Genomic DNA, 23,767 nt, shown 5'->3' with positions numbered 1-23,767 from the left:
GATGATTTTATAATCAAGGTGTAAGGAGAGGGGTGTGGTAATTGCCCTGCGTAGGTGTGGATTCTCACTGCTTTTCCCAACCCATCCAAGATTCCTCAGTCTGGGAGCAGCACAGGAGAGGAACCAGCCACTGAGGACTATCTTAGGAACGGCATGGAGAGCAAATGGAGTGGCTGGGTGCTGATCCTTTCTGTGTGCCTGGGCTCCTACCAAGGTAAGTCTAGGCCTGGGGGTAGGACTCGAGGAGAGCCCAGAAAACCCCTCCGGATCCCAAAACTATTCCCAGCTATAGTGTTTAATCTCCATAGCATGCTTCCTCGTCCCTCCGCGGTGGTGGAGTTAAGCCAGAGGAGAGCTGGGGCAGGTGGCACCACCGGCTGCTTTACCTCTCGCCCAGCTGGACGTGAATGTTGCAATTCCTGCCCTTGAAGATGATTTCAGGGCAAAAAGTGGTTTGCTCCCTCCCTTCTCCGGACGGTGGGGATTCAGTTTTGCCGGGGTATGGAAGGAGGGAGGGAGTTGATGGGGGCGTCTTGGCAGCAAGGTGGGAGAGGGCTGCCTTGGTGTCAGGAGCTGGCCGCATACATGCGATTTGGGGGAAACCACTTCCTTGTCCTTGCACAACGGAGTGACCACGGTGCCACCTGAAGCTGCCCCTTTCCTTAGGGGCCTTGTAGGAGGTGCAGGAGGCAGGAAGCCGCTTCTGCTGTGGCTTGCCGAGCTCCGGGTAGGATGATGGGGTGCAATGCTGCAGCCCTGTGCACCTTTGGAGACCTCTCACCAACGGCGGGGCTTTGGGTGTCTGTGAGCAAATCTTCCTGCAGATGAGCTTATGCTGCTGTCCCCAAGGTATCCCCCCGATAAGAGGGAGAAGGTGATGCCTGGCTCATCCCCAGGAAACAGGTTGGGAAGAGCCTGTTTCTGATCCCTGGTCCTTGCTCAAGGGGAAATCACTTATTCCGGGGGAAATTTCCCCAGGGAAGCCACAGCTCCCTGCTGTTGTAGGCAAAAAGAAAAACCCCAAAACCCTTTTAGAGGGAAGAACCCCTTTTGCGCCCTAATTACCCTAGGCTCGGCCCATTGGCTTCCTCTGACGTGACCTGCCCAGGCACCGGCTTTGCGGTGGAGGAGTCGTGCCCGCGCACGCGTGGCCCGATGGTGGGGGTGGACGTGCCGAGGTGCTCCAGCCGGCAACAGGCAGAGCAGGAAAGTTCACCCGCGCTCGGCACGTCCGTCCTTTGGGTGATGGCTGCCCTGGAAGCCAGCGGCCACTCTTGCGGCAGGGGCTTGGCTGCACGGCACGGCATGGCTGAAGGGGCTGCAGGACTGGGGGCTGCTGCACACCTTTGAGAAGGATTTTGATGCTGGGAAGAGCGTATTTTATGGTTTTTGCTGTAACAGGGGTGTGCGCCCAGCCAGGAACTGGGGCGTCGTGGCCCACGCCGCCACCCCCGGGGTTTGCGTCACAACCTGCTCGCCAGGCTCGGCCGGCTCGGCCGGCACGCTCCGGGGCTCCACGTAATGCTGGCACAGCCCTGCCAGATACGGAGCTCTGTGCTGGTTCACCCCTGAGCAAAGCCCATCCCACCCTGGGCGCCTGGCAGTTGGGGAAGGGGCAGCACCGTCCCTGCCTCGCCCCCTGCTCCATACTGGGGCTTTGCCGAAAACGGCATCGTCCGCTGTCCTGCTGCCTGGGTGCCCATCAGCATGAGATGGCTCTGGCACAGCTTTGAAATGTGGAGGAGAACTCACGGCGCACCAGTTGCTCTGGTTGCTTGCCCTGTGGCAATGCTTTCTACCCGGGAAAGCTTCCTCTGCTCTCAGCAGATGGGCGTTATTATTGTTATTAATTATTTTTCCGGCCCAGCACTTGTTGCCTGAGTTTCAGTTTGAGCAGAGCGAGGAGTAAGCACCGAGCTGAGAGCCACCGTCAGCCAAAAAGGTGCAGATCCAAACCACTGGTGTCCTTTAGATCTGCGAAATCCCCCTATGCTGTTGCCACGCAGCATCCTTGCGCTGCTGGTGCGGTCTCCAGCAGGGACTGCGAGAGATGCTCATGTCCATGGGTCAGGCAGGACCAGCTCAGAAACAAGCTGTAGGTTGTTGCTTCCCCTCTCCTCCTTTTTTTTTTTTTTGGTGCTGCCCCTTAACGCTTCCGCTGACTTGCCATTCCTGTTTGTCCTGATGCTAGCGCCAGGGTTAAAAAATAAATATATATCTCTCAGCTGATGCGGCGACCGCGGCATCGCGCTGCTGGAGAGGTGTGTGGGAAGCTGTGCATGAGAAACCCGAGGGACTCACCCTGCCCCGGGGCTCGCTCCTGCCCCGGTGCTGCCGTCAGCCGATGGGGTAATCGGGGCTGAAACGCCACCCGGTACCCGCCGAGCTGTGCCAGCGCTTTTGGGAGCAGGCGGGGCTGGTGGGGGGCTTGGGAGCCCCCTCCCTCCAGCCTCCACCCCTGGGGACTTGCCGGGGTGGCCCGGGGATCTCAAGCCGCTGTCCCAACACGTCCCGTGGATGAGCCGAAGGCATTGCCAGGATCTGGCATGCAGGAAAAGCAGCTTTTTGGGAGAAACCTGATAAGGGCGGGGTGGGTGGAAGGAGCGGTTTGTGCCTTTGGCTTTATTCTTGCTGTACAAAATCATATGGCCAGGGCTGGTGGTAAAAGCTGTCTGCGAGTGCTCTGGGGGGGTTGTCCTTTGGTTAGAAATGCCAGCTGCAAGAGGGTATGTGGCAGGGTCTGTCTGTCCGTCTGTCCATGTGCTGCTCCCCATGTGCCCCCCTGACTTCCCAGAGCAGCTCCTGGCCAAAGCAGGGCAGCAAAGGGCTTGGGTTGCACCGGCTCCTCACCACCTCCTCGGCCGCATCCGGGGTGGGCGCAGCCCCCGGTGGGAATAAACACTTGCTCCATCGCAAATTAATCCTGACACGGTAAGGTGGCAATTAAACCACCGGCGTTGCGCCACGCCACCGTGCTGCCTGGGCGGGCGCTGCCGCTGCCACGCCGGGGATTTGCAGTTGGAAGAAAATGCTATTGTTGGGAGGAAATGAAAAAAAAAAAAAACCAAACCCAAAACCAAACCACCCAAAAGTGAGGTTGCTCAAGTGTTGCCGGGAGCTGTGGCGTGGCTAACCGGCTGCTGCGCGGGGCTGGGCCTCGGCACCCCTGGTTTGCTCGTTTTGCAAGATTTATTGCTGTTTTTATAAGCAGCTGCCTTCCCAGCGTGTTGAAGGATGCTGCAAGGCTAAGGATGATCCCCCAAATTCGCTTTGTATTTGATGCTGGCCCAAAGCTGCTGCGACGTCCCGTTGGAAAAGCCGGCAGCATGTGGTGGCCTGGCAAAGCCGGCCTTTGCTGGGCTTAAAAAATAATTTCTAAAACCCAACAACCCCACCACCATTGCGAAAGCTGAGGGTGAATCACAGCGGGAGGGTGAGGAGCATCGCCCTTGGCTCACGGGGCAGGGCTGGGGTTGGGGTGCTGGGGGTGCTGGGTTGCTGTGGTGCAGGAGCTGGTCTCGCGGTGCCCCAGGGGCTGAGGGTCTCCTCTCCCCCTGCCGCAGCCGTGGCCAGCCCCCTCCATGAGTGCGGCGAGCGGCCGGAGGACTGGTGCCGCGACGTGGCGACGGCGGCCAAGTGCGGGGCGCTGGAGCTCTGCCGGATCACCGTCTGGAACCAGGCCCTGGGGGTAACTGCACCAGGAGCAGGGGGATGCGGGGTGATGGAGGGATGCACTCATCCTGCCCCAAAATGTGGGGCTGGGGGAGAATCCCAGCCTGGCTGCCCTGAAGCTGGGCACCCGGAGGAGCATCCGCATCCGCTGATGCTCTCAAGCAGCACTGTGTAAGCCAACAAGGCTGCCTAACTGGGGGGGCTCACGCAGGACTGGCAGTCCGCAGGGTGAGCGGCAAAAAGGAGTGGGTACCCCGGGATATTCCCAAGTACCCCTTGGTGGGGTGTTTTTGTGGTGGAGGGGTGGGATTTGGGGGAGCCAGTGGGGTGTTCCACGTGCCGTGGCAGCATCCTGACGCGTGTTCTCTCTCAGCAGAAGGGGATCCCGTGTCACTTGTGCCAGGTGGCGGTCTCCGTGGTGGGCAAGATCCTGCAGGACAACCGCACCGAGGTGGGTCATGGATGGGGGGGTGCAGGGCTGGCATGTCGTCCCCCCCCCCCCCCGACACCACAGGGCCAGCCCGGCCCTGAGCTCTCCCCTTGTCACCTAGGAAAAGCTGCGGCTCTTCTTGGATAAGAAATGCCAGTACCTGCCCTTCCAGGACTGGTCCGTCAAGTGCAAAAGGATGGTGGACACCGGCATCCTCATCCTCGTCCAGCTGGGCAAGCAAGTGCTGGTAACTGGTGGGGGGGACGCCCTTGGGTTTGTGTTTCTCCATGGTTTGGGACATCTTGGGGGCTTGCAGCGCAAGGGAGGCTCTTGGAGCCTGGGACAAAACCTTTGGGAGATGGAGATAGGGATGGAAATGACCCAGGAATGGGGGGGGAGCAGGGCGATGGGGCAGACGCAGCCCCAAGCCCCCACCCCTCTGCTCCCCCAGTCGGACCCGAAGGTGGTGTGCGGGACCATCAAGCTGTGCCAGCCCCGGGAGAGCCCCATGGGGGCCCTGAAGTTCCAGGAGCCGCCACCAGCCCCCGCGGGCCCCGCTCAGGACTTCGCCAACCTGGTCGCCCCCTTCATCGCCAACGTGCCCCTCCTGCTCCATCCCCAGGACCTGCCTCGTGGCGAGGCCCAGGTACCGCGGCGCAGGCACGAATGCCGTTGATGCTGCTCAAGGGCAAGAATCACCTAAGCATCGCTTATTTAACAATAATTGAACAAAAATCTTAAAATTACTGCAGAGCTGAAATAGCATCTGATTAGGGGTCTCGCCAGTTTGGGGCTGGGATATTGCAGGATCCGGGGGGGGGGACCAGAGAGATGCTGGCCGAAAAGCAGCCCCAGATCGCCACTGACATTTAAATCACAGCCCTGCAAATTCAGGTGTGGGGGGGCCTCAGTTTTATTTTGGGGGGTACCGATGTGTCCCTGCCCCTGTTGTCCCGCAGGAGAGGGAGGAGGCGTGCGGGGTCTGCCTGCAGCTGGTGGCAGCCGTGCAGCTGGAGCTGGGGACCGACACCGCCTTCGCCCAAACGCTGGTGGCCAGCGCCGAACGGGCGTGCGAGGGCCTGGCACCTGACCTGGCACAGCGGGTAAGGGTGCTGGCATCCTGCTGGGCTCCCTCCTCCTCCCCGATTTCACCAGGGCATGGCAGCATCTTTCGCCGCCACCCGCTTTTGAGCAGCGCTGTGGCGGGCTGCGGGGGTCCGGTGGGGTGTCCCCCCCTTGGGCGCTGACGCCGTGTCTCCCCTGCACAGTGCAAGCGCTACCTGGCTGAGTACGCGGAGACGGTCGCCCGGCTGCTCCGGCACTTGGTAAGTGGGTGAGCGGCTCCCCAGGGCTGCTGGTGACTTTTAAATATTTCCCCCCTCCCTCTGGCTTGCAACCACTGTAATTCTGTTTTATTTATAATTTTTTTCCTGCCATTCCCTGGCTCCTCCACTGGCAGCAGGCTGAGGTAAGCGAGACCCGCACCCCGATGGGCTGAAATCGCTCTCCCTGGGGAAGGGGAGGCACAGGCTCACCCTCCCGGGGGGCGATGCCCACCCGATTCGGGGTGTCTCTCTCTCCAGGACCCGATGGAGCTGTGTGGCCACCTGGGACTTTGCTCCTCTGCCTCGGTGCTGCCCCTCCACACGCTGCTTACAGAGAAGGTGACACAGGTCCTGAGTGCCCTGGGGGTAAGTGGGGACCCCCCCTCTCTGCCCCATTCCTTAAAATCCAAACGCCAGGAAGGGGGAGCCTTATTTTGCTTTTTTTTTCCCTTGAGCACCCCAATTTTTCCAAGGTGGGAAATGTTTTTCGTAGGGGTTGATGGCTGGGTGGGATGGGGACGGCTCTGGGGGGGCTCGGTGTGCATCCCATCACCTTGTCCCAGCAGGATGGGGAGGGGACCACGCCACTGTGCGAGATGTGCCAGTTTGCCGTGAAGGCGGCCGAGAGCCTCCTGGAAAACAACGTGACGGAGGTGAGGCCTGCCGCTGTGGTCAGGAGACGGGGGCAAGGCGGGGGGCAAGCAAGGAGGGAGGGTAAGCAAGGAGGGGGGTCTCCCAATCCCTCCGCCCGCCTTGTCCCGGCAGGAGCAACTGGTGAATGACATCGAGAAGGTGTGCTACATGCTGCCCCACGGCGTCATCGGGCAGTGCAAGGACTTTGTCGACTCCTACGGCAAAGCCGTGGTCATCATGCTGCTGGAGGCCACCGACCCAGCGGCCGTCTGCACCATGCTGCGCTGCTGCCCCCGCAGCGGGGACGCCCACCAAGGTGAGCCTGGGGGACCCAGACGGCACCCAGACACCGGGTCCCCGGAGAGCGGGGTGCTGTGGGGGGTGCTAACGGCTTCCCCCCGCATCCCGCAGGGGCTGCCGCGCTGGAGCAGCTGGCGGTGGGCGCGGGCGCCTTCTGCAACGTCTGCCAGATCGTCATCACCTACTTCGACAACGAGCTGCTGAAGAACGAGACGCTGGCGGAGTTGGGCGACGTGCTGGAGAAGGGCTGCGAGCTGCTGCCCACGCCGCTCACCAGCAAGGTCAGCCGGGGGTGGGGGGAGCACCCATCCCGGCGGGGACCCCCCGGACCCCTCCCGCCGGACTCACCCCCTTTCTCCTTCCCAGTGCGAGGCGCTGGTGGTGCAGTACGAGCCGGCGGCCGTGCGGCTCCTTGTGCAGATGATGGACCCCACCTTCGTCTGCACCGTAAGTGCCCCTGTGCCATGGGTGCTGCACCCGTTCCCTGGGGCAGCCCAGACCAAGAGGGCAGTGGGGTCGCAGGGTGCTCGCAGGGGTTTTTTTTCTTCCCCTTCCCACCTTTTTCCTTCGCAATGCAGAAAATAAAAGCCTGCGACTCAGCTGAGGAGGATCTCCTGGGCTCGGACCCCTGCGCCTGGGGCCCGCGCTACTGGTGCAAGAACATGGCCACGGCGGTTGAGTGCCACGTAAGCAGTGGCCGCATCCCCTCCCCTGGGTCGGCAGGGTGCTGGGGGTCCTTGCCTCCCCCCACCATCCCTCCCCCTGCTTCCCGCAGGCCGTCGAGCACTGCCGGCGTCACCTATGGAACTAGGAGCCACCTCCCCGGCTGGCCGGGCTTGCCCCACCATTTTGGTTCAGGATCCCGGACCCCTTCTCTTGGGACGCGCCTGCACCCGCGGACAGCGACGGCAGGAGCCCACGGGCCTCACCCGCCCCGGTGGGGGCTGTGGGGCCCCCCAGCCGCCTCTGCCGCTTCCTTTTCCACCCCTGGGGCTTGGATTTCCAGATCAGCTTAAGGGACTTGTTAATATTTTCAGGACTGGGGATTCAGCCTCACCCTCTCTTAGGCTGATTGCAAAATCCTGCCGTCCCTCCCCATCCTCACCCCCATCCCAATCTGCATCCCCATCCCACCCTGAACCCCTCGTAAAGCCCAGATCCTGCAACGTGGATCCGTCCCCGTGGGCTGGAACGGTTTCTGCTGCCCAAACACCAGCCCCCTGACTCCCGGCCGCCACAGGTCTCGTCGGCTTTTGGCAATCCCAGCGCTTTGCTGGTCTCTCTTCAAATTGGGGTGGCTTTTTATTTTATTTTATTTTATTTTTTTCTCCCTGGGTCGCCAGTTAAAGAAACAAAGTGGATTAAATTTACCTGCAATGCCCAGCTTTCACATGACATTTGCAGTATACTCATTTAGTGTCCAGCTGATTGCTGGAGATAGAGATATATATATATATATTTTAAGTATCCCCTGAACCAAAAATGAGTGAGTTTGGGGGCAAAGATTTCCTTTCACACACACATCCCTGCTGGGGGGGTCCCGCGCTGACCCAGCCGCGGTCGTGAGGGGTAGCAGGGTGCTGGCTTGTTCCTCCCCGCTGCAGGAGAGGAGACATCCACAGCACCCGGTCCTGAGCGTGCACGGGAGCATCCCACCGCAAATAAACTCTTCCCGTGAGCCCAGCTGGTTGTCTCCCTCCTCCTTCTCCTGGGGTGCTGGCGGTGTGGCGAGGGGGGCAAACCTGGGAGAGGTTTAATGCTTCCACCAAAATCCGGGGTGCAGCAGCACTGGGGGCGGCACCTCGCAAAGGTGATGGATTGAGGGGTGAATGAAGGGAAAAAGGGGGGGTTTCTCTTCAAAAGGCGGTTTGGGTATGATGAATCCGGTACGGCGCGGCTGGGGAGGAAGGAGGACAGACAGGTTACCCAAAACCATAGACAGTGTATTTCTGAGTCCCGTAACAGACCGTGCCCGAAACTCTCCACAAGGTTACGATTGGAAACAAACCCCCAAACGAACAAACCCGAAAGCAAGAGAGAAGGGGAAAGAAAAGGGCAAGAAAAGACACGCACGAGCACTCCACATCCAGAAGCCCCAGTTATTGTCAGTCTCTCTTTTTTTCGACGTCGCAACATGTTTTGGTAAAGCCAGCAAAATGGAGAAATGTCTTCGTTTTTTTGTTTTTTGGTCTTTCCTTGCTGGAAAGGTGACGTTAATGCCAAACGGACTCGGCCTCTCTCTGCACTGCCCCGGCCCTCCCCGCGCCTGTGGTACTCGTCCCCAGCCTGCGCCTGGGGATGCTGCAGCGGCACATCAGCCGCACCTTCACTGCACCTTCACCCCTGTCCAGCCTGGACTCATTGGATTCATTTAGCTTTTCTTTTTTCTTTTTTTAAAAAAAAAAAAAAACAACTTTTTTTTTAATAAGAAAAATAAAAAAAATTCAATGCTTTCATGGGTAAATGACAGGCGAGTAAAAGCAAACTGGTCCTGAGAGCCCTTTCCCGGGGCCAAGCTCTCCGAGGCTGCCGGAGCGAACCGCACCGGTTGGCCTGGACTCCTTCTTCAGGGGAAGGGGGGACCGAGCGCTGGCCTCGGGGTGCCCCCGGCCCCCGCCACGGCCCCCCTGGTCTGTGCTTCATCCCCGCTGGCCCCGGCTTGCCTAGAGGAGCACCACCTCCACTGCTCGTCATAACTCGGTGATCTCCAGCGGGCTCTCCATGATCACCTCCCGCATCTTGTGCAGGGGGGTGGACTTGGCCGACTCGGTGCGGGCGTTGTGGTCGCTGTAGCCCCCGCAGTCGGCGGTCAGAGTCTCCAGCGAGCGCCCCAGCACCTTCTGGTCGTCCTCGGGCAAGCTGTTGAGGTCGGAAGCGAGCAGCGTGCCCGTGCTGCCGTGCACCACGTGGATGCCATCGGGACCTTTCAGCTCCACCGGTTGCTTGTGTCGGAAGCGGAGGCTGCCCTGGCTGGGGCTGCGCTCCTCCTCCTCTTCCTCCAGCTCCTTCTGGATCAGCTGCAAAAGGTCCACGGAGAGGGTAATCACCACCATGGTCAGAGCAGATCCTGCTTCCCTGCCTCCGAACCTCCTGCAATGCCAGAGCTCAGCAGGAGGGACGGGACCCTCTTCTGAAGCAACCTCAGAGCATGGTGATGAGGATCACTGTCGCGATGATGATTTCCAGCTGGATCGCTCACTCATCAGGTGGGTGCCCTGGCTCAGGCACTGGCTGCCGGCCGGGTGGTGTGTCCCGCAGCAGCCCCCGCAGCGGCCGAGGGTGGGCTTTGGACCCGGGTTGGGATTTGGGATTGTGTGAGGGTGGTGGGGCAGGAGGCAGACAAGGAAAGGAGTTGAGGGAAGGCTGGAATGGCTGGAAGGGGATAAGGGCAAGGAGGGACGGGGGCAGAAGGGCTGAAAGGTGTCTCCTGTCCCACTGCTCTCCTCCACACTGTTTGCCCCATGTTTTTCCCCCCATGAAGAGGGGCAAGGCTGCGGGAGAAGCTGCTTCTCCCCACACCAGCCCTCCTGCAACAAAACCCTCTGTCCCAGCCTTTTTGCCTCAAAAACCTGCTGGGTTGATAAGCTCAGAGGAGCAGAGGGGCAGGGAAGATGTCCCCGTGTCTGTGCAGGGACCCGCAGCTTCTTGGCCAGCCTCGGTGGAGCTGCTGCCCCTTTGCGGGGAGATGGGGAGGTGATGGACAGAGCACCCCCCACCAAGAGGGGGGTCCTCCCCCAGCGTGGGAGAGACCGACGGAGAGGGTGCTGCTGATGTTCAGAGGAAACATGGGGGGGTCACAAGAGCGGGGGCATTGTGGGGAACCAGCAGCCTCAGTGGAAAACCGGCATCTGGTTCGTTTTCGCTGAGCGGAGAGCCAGGAGACCACTGGGTGATGGGGACCGCAGCCACGGGGAGCGACCGCAGCCTGCGGGGCCGGGAAGACACACTGCATCCCAGAGGGCACGGCAAGCATCTCCCCATGCCCATGCACACCCCGTCTACCTCTGAGACCGAGGAGCGGTCCCCCTGACTGGCGGTGGCCCTATGCACCATCCGCTGGGCAAAGAGTTTTTTCAAGCGCATGTAATCATCCAGGACCACCTTCAAGAGAGAGCCCTGGGTGGAGGGGGAGAGACGACGGGTTACCCAAGGGAGATGGATTTGTTAGAGGGAGGCTGGCCCCATCCCAGCATTTCTTGGAGCAACATCACCCTCCGGTGCCGCAGCCGTGAACCTGGAAGCCGTAGCGGTAGGAGAAGATTCCTTGGTGGAGGATGCCCGTGCTCACCACTCACCTTGATGGGTCCTTCCCGCATGATCTGCCCCAGCTTGGCAATGTTGTCGTACTCCTGGATGGCTGCCCGCAGGTAGCGGTCATCTTCCGGCTTGGCCGCGGAGGGCTCTCTCCCGAAGGTCCCCTGCGGGAGGAGAGAGTGGCTGAGGAGGCGGTGTGGGTGTCAGGCGTGGGGAAGAGGTGTCCCGGCGGGGGCCATGGCTCACGTGGGTGCGGGCAGGGCTGTTCCAGAGGTCAGTGATCTCACTCAGGTTCTCCGGCAGGTCATCCTCGTGCTCCGCCTGCGCCGCCAGTTCCATGTTCCTGCAGAAGGGGTCCAGCCACACCGGGTTGGCCCTGCCCAGGGGGGAGAGGAGCAGCCCTCAGCACAAGTAAAGAGCTGCTGAAAACCCGGCAGCATCCCTAACCCCATCCAGAGCCCAGATGTTGAGGCTGCGCTGCCTCCTCCTGTCCTGTGCAGGCATGAATTTGGCTGCTTTGGATCCAGATGTGTGTTGACCTTCACCCGTCACCTCTGCTTACCCCAAGCCTGGCCAGTGTTGGCAGAGACGGAGTTATAGGAGAAGGCACGAGGTCTTTCAGCTTTAAAAGCTCTCAAGCTCTCTCTTTGAAAGCACATGTCCCAGGGCCAGAGTCATGCCCCGCATGGCATGTCTGGCTGCATCCCTCCGCAGAGCAGAGAGGCATCGAGTCTCCACCTCCCATGCATCCCTGCCTGCAAAATGCAGGTGTCCCTCTCTCGGGAGCAGCCTGCAATCCCACGAGGTGGCAAACCGGGGAGGGGAAGGAATGGGAGAACTCACCCATCAAAGGAGTACTTGTTGGTGTTTGGCATGTCCATGATGTCCATGAAGCCTCTGTTCCCTGCAAAAGGCAGGGGCAGGGGTTATGGGGCGGCACGTCGGCGGGCTGAGCAGCAAACCACAGGGTGGCACTTCTTTATCGGGAAGGGAAACTCGGCAACCAAAAAGGCACCGGTGGCGTGAGAAACACGCTGGGATGCGGCTGGTAACACGGAGCCTGGATGCTGAGAAAAGCCTCCCACCATCATGCCTCGCTGGGCAGGATCACTTCTGATTTACACCCCGCTAACATCCCCCATGTCTCCCTGTGTACCCCCTCTGTGCTCTTCATGCACCCTGCTGTCTCATGCAGCTGGAAAACCCCAAACACTGCTCACCGGTGGAGCCAGCCACTATGGCTTTCAATTTCCTTTTGTGCCTGCGAAAGAAATACAGCGAATCAGGGAAGAAAATAAGGAAGATGCTTGAAAGGAGAGGAGGACACAGATTTGCAATAACCCTGCAAACAGCCCCTGTATCTATAAAGATGGCGGGCTTGGCAGGGAGAGGCGCTATCAGTATTAAAACCATTACGTTTTGGGGGAAGAGGGGCAATTTCTGAACCCAGGCTGAGCCCCACCGCAGAAGGTGTTGGGAAGCTGATGCCCTCCTTTGCTTGTCAGCACTGCCAGGGCTGGAAGCAGCTACGCAGGTCCCCCTGGCCCGTGGGGACATTGCGGCCATGGGGCAGAGCCCAGGCGTTACTCACACTGTCCGGTAGTACCAGTTCATGAGGATGAAGAGCATGGCAGCCAGGAAGAGCAGGACAGCCAGCACGATGATGGCCATCTAGGAGAGACAGAGGGGTAGTGGCAACCTCCGGCACACAGCCAGCACCCAGCGGCGGGCACCCACCCGAAATTATTTGGGTGAAACATCTCTCCAGGCCATGGAGGGCCATGGAGGATGCGAAGGGACATCACCCCACCTGCAAGCATCAGCCATCTCCAGCCCCAGCTGGGCTGTTACCTGCAGAGCCGAGAGGTCATCCGGGGCCCGGGCGGTGATGGCGGGCTGCACGTCCAGCACGTTGTAGTTCCTGAAGAGGTTCCTCAGCTGCTCCTTGTTCTCATCTATCATCTGAATCACCCTGAGAAGAGAAGGGTTGCTTGGGCATCTCGACATTAGTGATGGTCCCCGAGGACTCGATGGGCCAGGTGATGGGCTGGGTGATGGGCCAGGTGACATACCGCTCCACGTCCAAGATGCGGTTGGTCTCCCTGTTCACCACGTGGATCAGCAGCTCTGTCTGCGCAAAGTTCACCCGACCTTTCTTGTCAACATGGAACTGGGGAGAGACAGCAAGGTCTGCAGTGTGGGAGAGGTGTCTGTTCCAGGGGCACCTCCTGAGCATGCCCCAAGGTGTGCTTGCGTGGCAAGAGACCCACAAGCTTGGCATGGGGTTGGTCTGGACCCCTTCGATACAACCCAGCCTGGGGTCTATCCATCACCTTCAGAGCTCAGGGGTGTCTATGGTTTATACAGACAGGGCACCCCCAAAGGAGACCTCCCAAGCAGCATGTGGAAGGTTACCTACCTCTTGAAGCAACCTCAAAGGTAGATGGTTACCTGCACATCATCCGTGTTGACGATGGCACCCGTGATGTTGGAGAGCAGGCTGATGAACTCCTCCTCGAACTGCCTGACTTTGTCGGGGATCTCGTTGATGATGATTTTGACCCGCTGGTCATCCCGCAGGATGTAAATCCCCACAATGGCCGTGTCGTTGTGGCCCACCAGGTCAGAGGCCATGATGTCCACCACGAAGTAGCCAGGGTTGTAGGCCGTGAAGAGGTCGAAGGTTCGCAGGATCCCATCAAGGGTTCCTGGGGAAGGACGGTCACAAGCCCAGGATTAGTGACCCTGGCCATGGGGATGTCTGGCCACAGGGACATCTCTGGACATGGCCCTGTGCTCCCATGGCATGTAGGGTACGCACCAATGCTGAAGATGTTGGCCACCTCCTCGGAGTCGTTGGAGTGCTGCTTGATGTAGCGGATGCCCAAGATGTTGTACAGGACCAGGCTGTTATTGCCCACATCGGCGTCCACTGCGACCACTCTGATCAGCTCCGATCCCACTTTGGCGTCGGTGGCAACCCCTTTGAGAGAGAGATGGGACAGGGACCTGGGGCCGGGCTGGCTCTCACTGACCCTTCATACAGCTAGATTTTCCCCAGAGCATTTCTGGCTCCTGGTGGCCCCCAGGGCCCCAGCACCCCTTACCCGCCGTGTACTCCGACTTGGTGAACTGGGGGGACTGGTCATTGATGTCGTCCAGGAAGATCCGCACCTCCTGAAGGGTCAGGTCCCCGCTGAGGTCCCAGGGCTGGGCTCTGCCTGCCCGCTGGCCCCGGGGAGGGGACCAGTTCCGCTGGCTGGACGCTTTGACGATGATGGAGTAGTACGGCTCCTTCTCCCGGTCCAGGTCTCGCAAGACCTGCAGCTTCCCCTCTCGGCTCAGCTGGAAGTTGCTCTCCTGGTTCCCAGCTGGATGCAGAAAGGGGGTCCCCAGATAGTCCCCTTTGGGCTCGACATTTCTGAAATGCCACCTCGCCCGTTGACCAAGGCAGAAAGGCAGAGAGGAGATGATGGGAGTGACGGAAACCTTTGGCAAGGGGTGTGCGGGGGGATGCAGAGCTGCCTTTCCCCTCCCCGCTTGGCACCCACCTGCTATGAAGTAGTAGACGATGGCATTGGAGCCTTCATCCGCATCCACCGCCCCGGTGACGTTCCCCACCACTGTGCCTGGCCGCGAGTGCTCGGGGACAGAGAGTGCCTGGTACTGGGGACTGTCCCTCTGCCAGAGACCCCGGGAGAAGGGAGGGTTATGAGCATTGAGGTGGCTTTAAATAAAAGCGGGCAAATCCCATCGTGCTCCCCACCACGGTGATGCCCAGCAGCGCATGCTCCCTCACACGTGCTCGCCGGCATCCCCATCCCTGCATCCCCTTTGTCCCTCCCCTCCATCCCGGTGCCTTACAGGTGGTCTGAGGAAGATGGGCTCATTGTCATCGATGTCATCCAGCGCGACCTGGAGGGGCTGCATGGTCTCGTAGGCTGGCTGGCCCTGGTCGCAGGCTACGATGATCAGCTGGGGAGAAAAGCAAAAGGGCCATCCTGGGCAAAGCCACGCAAGCCAGGAGACATCGCTGAGGCAGGGACAGAGAGGACAGCTGGGTGGCAGAGGATTTTGGGGGGATTTAACAGGGAATTGGGAGTTGGCCCACCAGGACGCAACTCCCCGATGCCACTTGGTAACCACCCAGCTCCTGCAAAGATGTGACATCTTCATGACTGGCAGCTGACCCCATCCCCACCACATCACTTGCATCCCGCCAGACCCACACCAGACCCGCAGCCTCGAGGTCCGTCCCAGCCACCCCACAGGTGCACTGCTGCCTGGCTCACGTTGTACACCGCCTGCTTCTCCCGGTCCAGCCGCATGGCCGTCTGGATCAGCCCGCTGACCGAGTCAATGCTGAAATACTCCCAGTCTTTGTTCCCCGCCCCGGTTTTCAGCAGGTTGTAGAGCACGGCTCCGTTGAGGCCCTCATCTTTGTCTGTGGCGTAGACCTCGTAGACGTTGGACCGCAGGGGGATCTCCTGCTTGCACACAGGCAGCCCCTCAGCCCCAGCATTGCACGTGAGCCCCCTCTCCCCGCCCTACCCCCTTGTATTGAGGTCAGCAGGCTCCTGCTGCCCAAAACCCAAGTGGGGGCTGGCAATGTGGAGCCATGATTCCCTTCGGCTGGGTGGCTGCTCCATGCACGCGCCGGGGACTGGCTGAGCCAAGCCAAGCCTGGCTTCCCAGAAAGGAGAAACATCTTAAATGTCAACTTTCTGGCCCTTTTTTATAAACAGGCTTGGCACGCAGTGACCGTCTGTTTCCTTATTTTGTGTGCTGCTGGGGTTTCCGTTCCTCAAAGCTGCCCCAGCATCCCCGCTCGCACATATGGAAAGGGGCTGTTGTTGACCATCCAGCCCCATGACCCAAACCTTCTTGCCACGTGTTAAATCAAGGTCTTGTCCCATCCCTGGTGGAGATGGAGATTGGATTTTGCCACCAGTAGGCAGGAGTGCTCCCAGGCATGGTCTCAGCATACCATGACCCCCCGCTCCATCTCAAGGGATTTACCTCCTTGATGTGCAGGATGGTGCCATTGGGCGGGCGGACGAAGACAGGGCGGTTGTCATTGATGTCGATGACCTCGATGTGGAGCATGGTTGTCCCCCAGAGAGGGGGACGCCCCTTGTCCGTGGCCACCACAGTCAGGTTGAACCTCTCGTAGGACTGCAAGCGCCGCCGGGACATGACAAGCCCGGAGTCTTTATTGATCTTGAAAGCCTCTGGGGGCAGAAAAAACACATCTCTGGCTCAGGATGCTTTGCACCAGATAAATTTTGATTAGAAACCAGCATACCAGCTGAAGCACACCCCTCACTGGTGGGAAACCCCTGTCAAGGAGTGATGGAGCAGAGCTGGCTGCCTGAGGCCATGGGTGTGCCAAAGGCCCTGCTCCCAGGCCACCCCTCGCTGCGTTTCACTCCTGCCCAGGCTGGGACAGGGCAGTGGTCAGAGGAGCCCATGGGTCTCAGGAAAATGAAGGGTCTGCCATTCCTCTCTACGTTTATGCTGGCTTTTGCCTGGTTTCCCATCGCTCCTCGGTGTGCAGAGATATACTGGATTTCAGGCACTATCACTATCCACCCACAACCTCCTGCCCTTCTTAGCTTTTCTTTGAAGCATGCAACGTGTTTGCTCCAAGACACACTTGTGTAGATAGAAAGTCCTGCTGGGGTGGGGGAGACAAGAGGATAAGCCAAGGCTGGGCTGCAGGACGAAGGCAGGCAAAGCCGTAACATGCCACGCTGTGAGGAACTGGGAACTGTGGAGCAATACCGAAAGCATAGAGCTTTTGGTATTGCTCTTGGAAGTGCGTGCACAACCTTGCTCAAAGCCAGCCGCAGGACAGGGGATGTAGGCTTGGCCCCTATGCCTCCTCCAATTGCTCCTCTTCATAACCCTCCTCCCTGGGGAGGAGACCCCACTGCCAGCACCTACCGGCTCCGGGGCCCTCAATGCTGTAGGTCACCACGCCGTTATCCCCTTCATCCAGGTCAGTGGCAGTCATGGTGATCACCGACGTCCCCGCCGGCTCGTTCTCGTACACGCTGGTGCTGAACTGGCTCTTGCTGAACTGGGGTCTGACGTCATTGATGTCCAGGACTGTGATCAGCACCTTCAACAAAGCACAGCCGACTGGGTGACGTGAGGCTGGAGACAGCCGGGCAGCCCCCGGGGGCCATACCCCTGCTGTGACCCGTGGCTCTGCTGCAGGAGCATGGTGCCCTTCCTGCTATTCGTTTAGCTCTGCTAGCTGAATTCCTGCCTCCAACAATGGGGGCCGCCGCAGCCGGGGCACCCATTCACGCAGGAGCACTTGCAGACAATAGCATCGCCCTCCCCTGCCCCTCCTGCTCTGTCCACCCTGCACAAAGCCCCTTGCACCATCCACCACACACCCCCTGGGGTCATCTGCTCTTCCTTCTGCCTAATTCCTCCCCAGAGCCACCAGCAAGCCTGCTGGGGAGGAAAGCCTGAGGTTTAACACCTTATTGCGGGGGATCACCACACGAGGGGTGGTGGGAGGAGGAGAGCCCTACCTGCACGGAGTTCTCTCGACGGTTACTGGAGACATCCCCAGGGTTATCCCTGGCCACGGCTGTCAGTGTGTAGTGATCCTTCTTCTCCCGGTCCAGGGCTGACAGGATGTAGATGTCACCCTGCAGCACACAGAGACCTTCAGGTGGATCTCGTCTGGCAGAGCTGGTACTCGAGAAGGGGCAGAAGGTGAGGTATGGGAGCAAGGCACAAAGTGGGACCATCTCAGCTTCCCCTCCCTTTTCCCCCTCTGTTCTGGCCTTGGTTGGCTCCTTACCGTGTTGGGATTTATCCCAAACTTGCCCTCTCCATCCCCCAGGCTGTACTGGATAAGAGCAAAACGCCCAGAATCTGCATCCGTGGCCTTGACCTTCAGGATGACCGTACCCAGCGGAACGTCCTCAAAGACAGCTTTCTGCAAGCAAAGGCAGCAGGCAGGACCGGTTGCTGCATCATTTGCTGTTTTAGCAGCCAGTAACCAAGGGTGCAGGGTGGCACACAGGGGTGGGCACAGCTGGACCCAGAACAAGATGTTCACACGGAGTACATTGGTGGGTTGACCATCTTCTTCAGATGGTTCAAGCACAGACAGAGGGAAGCGAAGGTGTCCCTGGAGAACCCCCAGCTCTGTGCCCATCCTTTCCAGGCAGGCACTGCTCAGCCCCAAATGGTCTTGGATGGGGAAGCCCAGCTCACCTGGTAGGATGGCTGGCTGAAAACGGGATTGTTGTCGTTGATGTCCACTATCTGGAGGTACACAGGGATCTCAGCAGATCTGCGGGGAGAGCCGTTGTCGGAAGCTCGGACGGTGAAGTTCAGCCACTGCACCTCCTCGTAGTCCACCGTCCTGTTGGCCACGACCTTCCCTAGAGGATGGCAGACCCTGAAATGAGAAACCTGCCCCAGGCCACTGACCTGCCCGACTCCCACCTCCCCAGGCCACCGACCTGCCGACTGGTCTTCGAGGCAGGCGTAGCCTTCCGGGGAGAGGTTCAGCAGCTCGTAGGTGATCTGCCCATTGGCACCTTTGTCTGGGTCCACTGCTGAGATGGAGATGAGTGTTGTGCCCTGCGTGGCTCCCTCCAGGATCCTCTCGGTGAAATAGGTGACCCCAAAGGGGCGGAAGCGGGGCGTGTTGTCATTGACGTCCAAGACGTTGACTGTCAGCTTGGCTGTGGCCATGGGGAAGAGAAAAGGAAGAGGACAAGTGAGAAGGAGAAGGGAAGGAAGGATGGGAGAAAGGAGGTTTTGATACAAGCGTGAAACTCTGGGAAAGTCAACTAAATGGAGCTGGTTCGTCAAGAAAAATGGCAATATTCAGCAAAGCTGCTATGCCCTGGACAGTCTCACCTCCTTCAGACCTACTCCTGATCTGTGTGTGCCTGGATTTACCAGCAGCAGGGTGGCAAGATGTCATGGGGATGGTAATGAAGAAATGGGTGTCTCCCATGGTATGGTTATGGGCACACGGTCCTCTCCATCCCCAGCGCAGCCCTGGGATGTCTGGGCCATTTGCTAAAGAAGGGCTCAGAGGAGAACCTGAACCTGCTGGGAGCTGGTCCAGGAGTGCTCCCGCTGGAAATGTTGCCGGTTAGGATGGAGAGGGAGGCGGGAGAGCTGCCGGCTACCCAGAAGCTGCACTGGTGCCTGGGAAAGGCTGTGGCAGACCCCGGCAGCCGCCAGCCCTGGCCCCGCACTGCCTGGCAGGAGCCCACGCTTACCGTTAGGCACGCTGACCGAGTGGTCGATCACTTCACTGGCATTGTCGTGGACGGAGATGGTGACCTCATAGGTGGCCACCAGTTCCCGGTTGAGGGGGGTTTTGATCTTCACAGCTCCTGGGAACCCCAAAAAGATGGAGGTCACAGGCTGTGCCTGTGCCCCCCCACTGAGGACCCTCGGCAGACCGGTCTGCACCAGCCGACTGCTGCACCCTTCGCTGCGCTTGCTCTCCTGCCTCTCCCCGAAGGATAGATGGGGAAAACACTCGATAGCTATGGGAGGACACAACTTCTCTCCCCCTGCTCTCCATCTCCTGCCTTCCTGCCTGCTCCGCTCTGCCCAGCTAACTGGGACTTACGCTGCCTCAGCCGGGGTAAGGGTTTGGGTTATGCGGACGAGAGGGGTTTGGGAGCAACTGCTGCTGCTTCCCTGCACAACCCCCATCCACCTTCGCTCAGCATCCGGGCGTCTTTAAGAGCCTTGTCCCATATCCTTTCCAACAAGGGTGCTTTTCTTTCCCGGATCAGCTCTGTGCTTCCAGAAGAGACGCGGGAAGCTCCTGGCCCTCCTTCCCTGAGGGTAGAGCCCACTGCCCACCACTTACCCCAGAGCCGCCCCCCCGCTCCCCCCAGCGAGGGTGCCCGCGTCCGGTCTGCCAAGGCTGAGCAGCCCCCGGCCCGCAGCGGGGCCACCTGCGATGGCGATGGGTGAGATGAAGGGAGGCGACGGATGGCGCGGAGAGAGGAAATGAGCACAGACACAGAGACAAACCTGGTGGGCCGAGAGCCGGAAAGGAAAGAAAAGGGTTAGTTAAGTCGGTCGGCCGGGGGAGAGAGGACAGGGCAGGGAGAGATGGGGCAGCCGGAGGAGGAGAGCGGGGAGGCAGGAGGGGAGCATCACCTCCCCGTGCCTCGGACACCTACCTCCAGGCAGAGAAGAAGAAGAAGCAGAAGCGAGGAGAGGGGTCCGCACTGCCCGCGCCGCCCTTCCCGCTCTCCTACCTGTCCTAAAATCCACCGCAAACGCTTCTTGCTGGTCGGGCACCAGCGCGTCCGTGTCGTCACGGGCCACGATCTCCAGCAGGTAGTACTCCAGGCGCGGGTGGAGGTCCCGGTCGATGGCGGTCACCTCAGCCACCACGGTGCCGGGGGCAGCCGACTCAGGGACGCTGACTGTCTGGATGGGGTTGATGAACTCGGGCCGGCAGTCGTTGACGTCGTCGATGAAGAGGCTGACAGTGGCGGTGCCTGAGAGCGCCGGCGTGCCCTGGTCCACGGCCACCACCATCAGCTGGTAAGCATCCCGCTCCTCCCGGTCGATGCTGACGCTGGCCACGCGGATCACCCCCGTGGCGGCGTCAATCAGGAACCTGTCCTGGCCGCCGCCCTCGATCCGGTAATCCAGCTGCTGGTTGAGGCCACTGTCAGCATCCGTGGCCATCACCTGGAGGACGGAGAAACCTGGAAAGCGGGGACACAGCCCTCTCAAGTGAGGGTTGGAGGGCAACAGCAACAAGCCCCTGGTCCCAAGGCAAATACCATCAAGCAGTGCGGGCAGCCCCAATTCCCAAATATTCCCTTCAACCCCATCCTGGCCTGCCCTGACACTGGGGATCTTCACAGAGACACCGAGGTCTCACCATTGCCCACCCTCAACATCCAGTCCCGGCCCTCTCCTGACCTGGGGGACTGTTTTCCCGCAGCCGCACCGTGACGGTCACTGGCTGGAAGATGGGGCGGTTGTCATTGTCATCCAAGATGGTCACTGTCAGGCTGGCAGTGCTGTTCAGCCCCCCCACATCACAAGCCACCAGCGTGAACTCCAGGTGAGGGTCCCGCAAAGCCTCTCGGTCTATCTCACTGCCGGGCTTCACCGAAATGACACCTGGAGAAGGGGAAAAGCCTGGTGACAGACCCCACGGCTGCCTGGTGACCCTGGGCTGGGGACAGGGACCTGCTGAGCCACTCCACCTGTCCTGTTGTCGATAACGAAGAGGTCCAGGGATGCCTCCAGGAGCTGGTAGGTCACCACAGCGTTGCTACCCTGGTCACCGTCCAGAGCTAGGATGGGTCCATTGAGCACTGTGACCGGAGTGCCTGGATGGGATGACAAGGGTTAGGGAGGGTCGTGGCCCCCCGCGGAGCCCCACCGTTCCCCTCCCACCCCAGTGACGCATGAGGGACGGCAATGAATGGATGGAGGAGGTGACAGAGCGGGGCCTCAAAGGGCACGAGGCAGCGGGGGGGTGGCTGCTGCAGCCTTGCAGAGCGACTCGTGAGGCCCAGGAGAGGCGGCGGGACGTCCGGCTAAAAACAAACAGACAGACACATCCGTCAGATGGGTGGCACCAGCACCCTGCTGCCAAGGGCATCACCTGGAGGCACCCAAACCCTTTGCCTGGAATGTCCCTGGATGGTGGGACAGGGAGGTACCTGAGGTCTTGGAGCAGGGAGCCATTTAAATGGGAAGAAGGGGGGGGAAAAAAAAAAAAAAAGAAGAATAGTTCTAAAGAGGAATAGTTCTAGCTCTTTGGAAATGTCTACCTGGACAGGCTGGACTGTTTTATCTCTAACCCCCGGAGCAAGGCTGCTCCAGGTGCTGGTGATGGAGAGGTGGCACCCCATTCTCTGCAGGGATGTTGGGCAGGTTGGTGCCCTCAAAGCTTCCCCCAGTGCTTGGCTCAGACCACGGGCACGCCTTGCTGTCTGCAGCTGAGCCAACAGCGCCGATTCCTTGCAGGGTTGTGCCTGACCTGCGCCAGGAAGGGTTTCCACCAGCAGCATGGACCAAAGCCACGGTCTCCTCGAGGCTGACCCCCCTGGGCAGTTGGCCGGAGTCCCTCATACTCAGCATCCCCATCCCACTGATCTGCAGCCTTTCCTTGCTCAGCGTCATGTCTTCTCCACAACGGCCAGGAGACACCTCCCCTTGCCCGGCCCCAAAGGGAGTCTTCAGGAGCCACGTAAAGGACTGAAGAGGGACCTACCTGGGGGCGAGTTCTCCATCACCTCGGCCTGGTACGAGCTCTGGGTGAAGAGGGGGCGGTTGTCATTCTCATCCGCTACGGAAATGACCAGCAGGTCAAAATCCTAAAGGAAAACGGGGACAAGAGGGTGATGACCACAATGTCCTTTCCTTGACCTCACCTCCTGCCTCTCCCACTGCTGACCAAAGCTGGAGCCCTGTGCAACCATGATGCTATGTTTCCTGGACCACCCTGGAAGTTCTGCAGGGACCCTCACCCCAGGGCTGGGCACCCCTTCCCAGCCTGCACCCCAAAGGGTGATGCGTGGGACATATTGGCAGGGCCAAAGGATGATCTGGTGTCATTGTTGTTGTCCGGCTCTCCAGCCCAACGTTGTCCCACCTTCTGTGACGCCTAAACCTGTTGAATGGAATCAACATGAGATGTCGGACTTGCCCTAAATCCTACTGGTCCTGTTCTCTGATGGGGAGGTGTTTGCAGCCCCCTCCTTGTGACCCCCAGATGCTTTTGAGGGGTGAAGCTGATACTGGAAACGCTGTGGGTAAAGGCACCTCCAGGTTTTGGCCATGGCAGGAGCCCCTTCTCCTACATGCCCTGCTGCCTGCACCACTGGAGGCCCCAGCAGTGCCCGTAATTACCCGCCTGGCATTGCGTATGTTCTCGGGGTTGTCCTTCACCGTGACGGTCAGCCTGTACTCCGCCACCCGCTCCCTGTCCAGCGGGCGGTTTACGTAGATGACGCCGCTCTACCCACAGGGAGAAAAAAGGTGGAAAATAGGTAAAGGGATGTGAGACACGCTTTCCCCGGGGCACCAGGGCAGGGTGAGGGAAGGCAGCATGCCAGATGGCACCCATGGGTGCCCAGGGAAGGCAGGGGTCTGGGGCGAGGGATGCCCACCCTCCACATCCCAGCATCCCACCCCTCAGCCCCTGGGCCGTACAGTGCTGTTGATGTAGAAGGCATTCTCCGTGTTGCCCGACGTTATGTCGAAGGTCAGGAGGGCATTTGGTCCCTTGTCCGCATCCCGGGCGAGGACACGGGTGACAAAGCTGGAGACGGGGGCATTCTCGCTGAGGGTGAGGTTCATGGGGAGGTTGAGGAGCACGGGGTCGTTGTCATTGATGTCCAGCACACGGACACCCACCAGCATCTGCCGGGGAGAGAAGCGGTGCGGGCATGTGGCACCGAATTCTGTTGCTCACATCCTTTTTTTGCACCCCCCCCAGGCAAGAGGTGGGCTTCCCAATTCATCCCACTAGGGAAAGCCCCAGGGACAAGGGGAAGGAGGAGGAGGGGAGGAAAGTGAAGGCAGAGGAGATGCCGAGGAAGGAGCTGGGGATGGGGGACAGCACCCCGCAGCCCCCCATGCCGCCCCAGGGGACTCACCGTGGAGCTGAGGGGGGGCACCCCCCGGTCCCGGGCGGCGATGGTGAGGTTGTAGAAGGGGATGTTCTCGCGGTCCAGCTCAGCATCCTTCCGCACCCGCAGCTCCCCTTCCACTGGGGAGATCACAAACTCCCCTGCCAGAGACAGCGGGGCCCTGGCTCGTGCCGGCTCCACAAGGGGCCGGCTTGTTTGGGAGCCAGGGGACAGGCACCATGGTGGACTTGGGGACAACAGTCCCAGTGCCCCATTATTAGCAGATAAGGGAGGACTGTGGGCAGCTGGGGTCTGTCCCCGGGGACCAATGGATCTCCAGGTACCAGCAGGAGCAGGGGATGTGCGTTGAATGGCCAAATAAGAGAGGCTCACACTCCTTTGTTGGGCCTTTCTGAGGATGCCAACAGCCCTCCAGGCACCTGCCTGTGCCCATGATGGCCAGAGCAGGGTGGGCCACACGGCACAGACCCCCCCCGAGCCGAGGGGCTGCATCCCAGTTGTTCTGGAAAAGCTTTGCA

At 60.0% G+C, this 23,767-nt stretch overlaps 2 protein-coding genes across 2 annotated transcripts in view; one reads left to right on the top strand and one right to left on the bottom strand.

Annotated features, from left to right (window-relative positions):
- The first annotated feature begins 153 nt into the window (after positions 1-153).
- On the top strand, positions 154-7,171 carry LOC132317551 (prosaposin-like). The gene is made up of 15 exons (XM_059821474.1): positions 154-214; positions 3,564-3,688; positions 4,046-4,123; positions 4,224-4,349; positions 4,554-4,748; positions 5,062-5,205; positions 5,371-5,427; positions 5,562-5,570; positions 5,686-5,793; positions 5,994-6,080; positions 6,193-6,376; positions 6,472-6,641; positions 6,727-6,807; positions 6,939-7,046; positions 7,136-7,171. The coding sequence occupies exons 1-15, from the start codon at positions 154-156 to the stop codon at positions 7,169-7,171; spliced, it is 1,569 nt and encodes a 522-aa protein (XP_059677457.1).
- A 1,879-nt stretch (positions 7,172-9,050) lies between these two features.
- Positions 9,051-23,767, bottom strand: part of CDH23 (cadherin related 23) — a 201,700-nt gene continuing 186,983 nt past the window's right edge. Inside the window, exons 40-68 of the mRNA XM_059821557.1 lie at positions 23,256-23,389; positions 22,810-23,019; positions 22,507-22,614; positions 21,869-21,971; positions 20,853-20,978; positions 20,563-20,766; positions 19,884-20,342; positions 18,882-18,998; positions 18,108-18,332; positions 17,857-18,026; positions 17,438-17,575; positions 17,163-17,282; positions 16,561-16,738; positions 15,634-15,845; positions 14,907-15,101; positions 14,479-14,589; positions 14,166-14,295; positions 13,722-13,985; positions 13,436-13,597; positions 13,066-13,322; positions 12,687-12,784; positions 12,466-12,586; positions 12,206-12,285; positions 11,835-11,875; positions 11,458-11,518; positions 10,861-10,990; positions 10,656-10,778; positions 10,363-10,476; positions 9,051-9,377 (exon numbers count right to left, since the gene is read on the bottom strand). Coding sequence (XP_059677540.1) covers positions 9,051-9,377; positions 10,363-10,476; positions 10,656-10,778; positions 10,861-10,990; positions 11,458-11,518; positions 11,835-11,875; positions 12,206-12,285; positions 12,466-12,586; positions 12,687-12,784; positions 13,066-13,322; positions 13,436-13,597; positions 13,722-13,985; positions 14,166-14,295; positions 14,479-14,589; positions 14,907-15,101; positions 15,634-15,845; positions 16,561-16,738; positions 17,163-17,282; positions 17,438-17,575; positions 17,857-18,026; positions 18,108-18,332; positions 18,882-18,998; positions 19,884-20,342; positions 20,563-20,766; positions 20,853-20,978; positions 21,869-21,971; positions 22,507-22,614; positions 22,810-23,019; positions 23,256-23,389 — 4,718 coding nt within the window. The remainder of the gene's footprint in view (positions 9,378-10,362; positions 10,477-10,655; positions 10,779-10,860; positions 10,991-11,457; positions 11,519-11,834; positions 11,876-12,205; positions 12,286-12,465; positions 12,587-12,686; positions 12,785-13,065; positions 13,323-13,435; positions 13,598-13,721; positions 13,986-14,165; positions 14,296-14,478; positions 14,590-14,906; positions 15,102-15,633; positions 15,846-16,560; positions 16,739-17,162; positions 17,283-17,437; positions 17,576-17,856; positions 18,027-18,107; positions 18,333-18,881; positions 18,999-19,883; positions 20,343-20,562; positions 20,767-20,852; positions 20,979-21,868; positions 21,972-22,506; positions 22,615-22,809; positions 23,020-23,255; positions 23,390-23,767) is intronic.

The sequence above is a fragment of the Gavia stellata genome, chromosome 9 (genome assembly GCF_030936135.1).
Source record: "Gavia stellata isolate bGavSte3 chromosome 9, bGavSte3.hap2, whole genome shotgun sequence".
Taxonomy (NCBI): Eukaryota; Metazoa; Chordata; class Aves; order Gaviiformes; family Gaviidae; genus Gavia; species Gavia stellata.
This window is presented reverse-complemented; position numbering and strand designations above follow the sequence as displayed.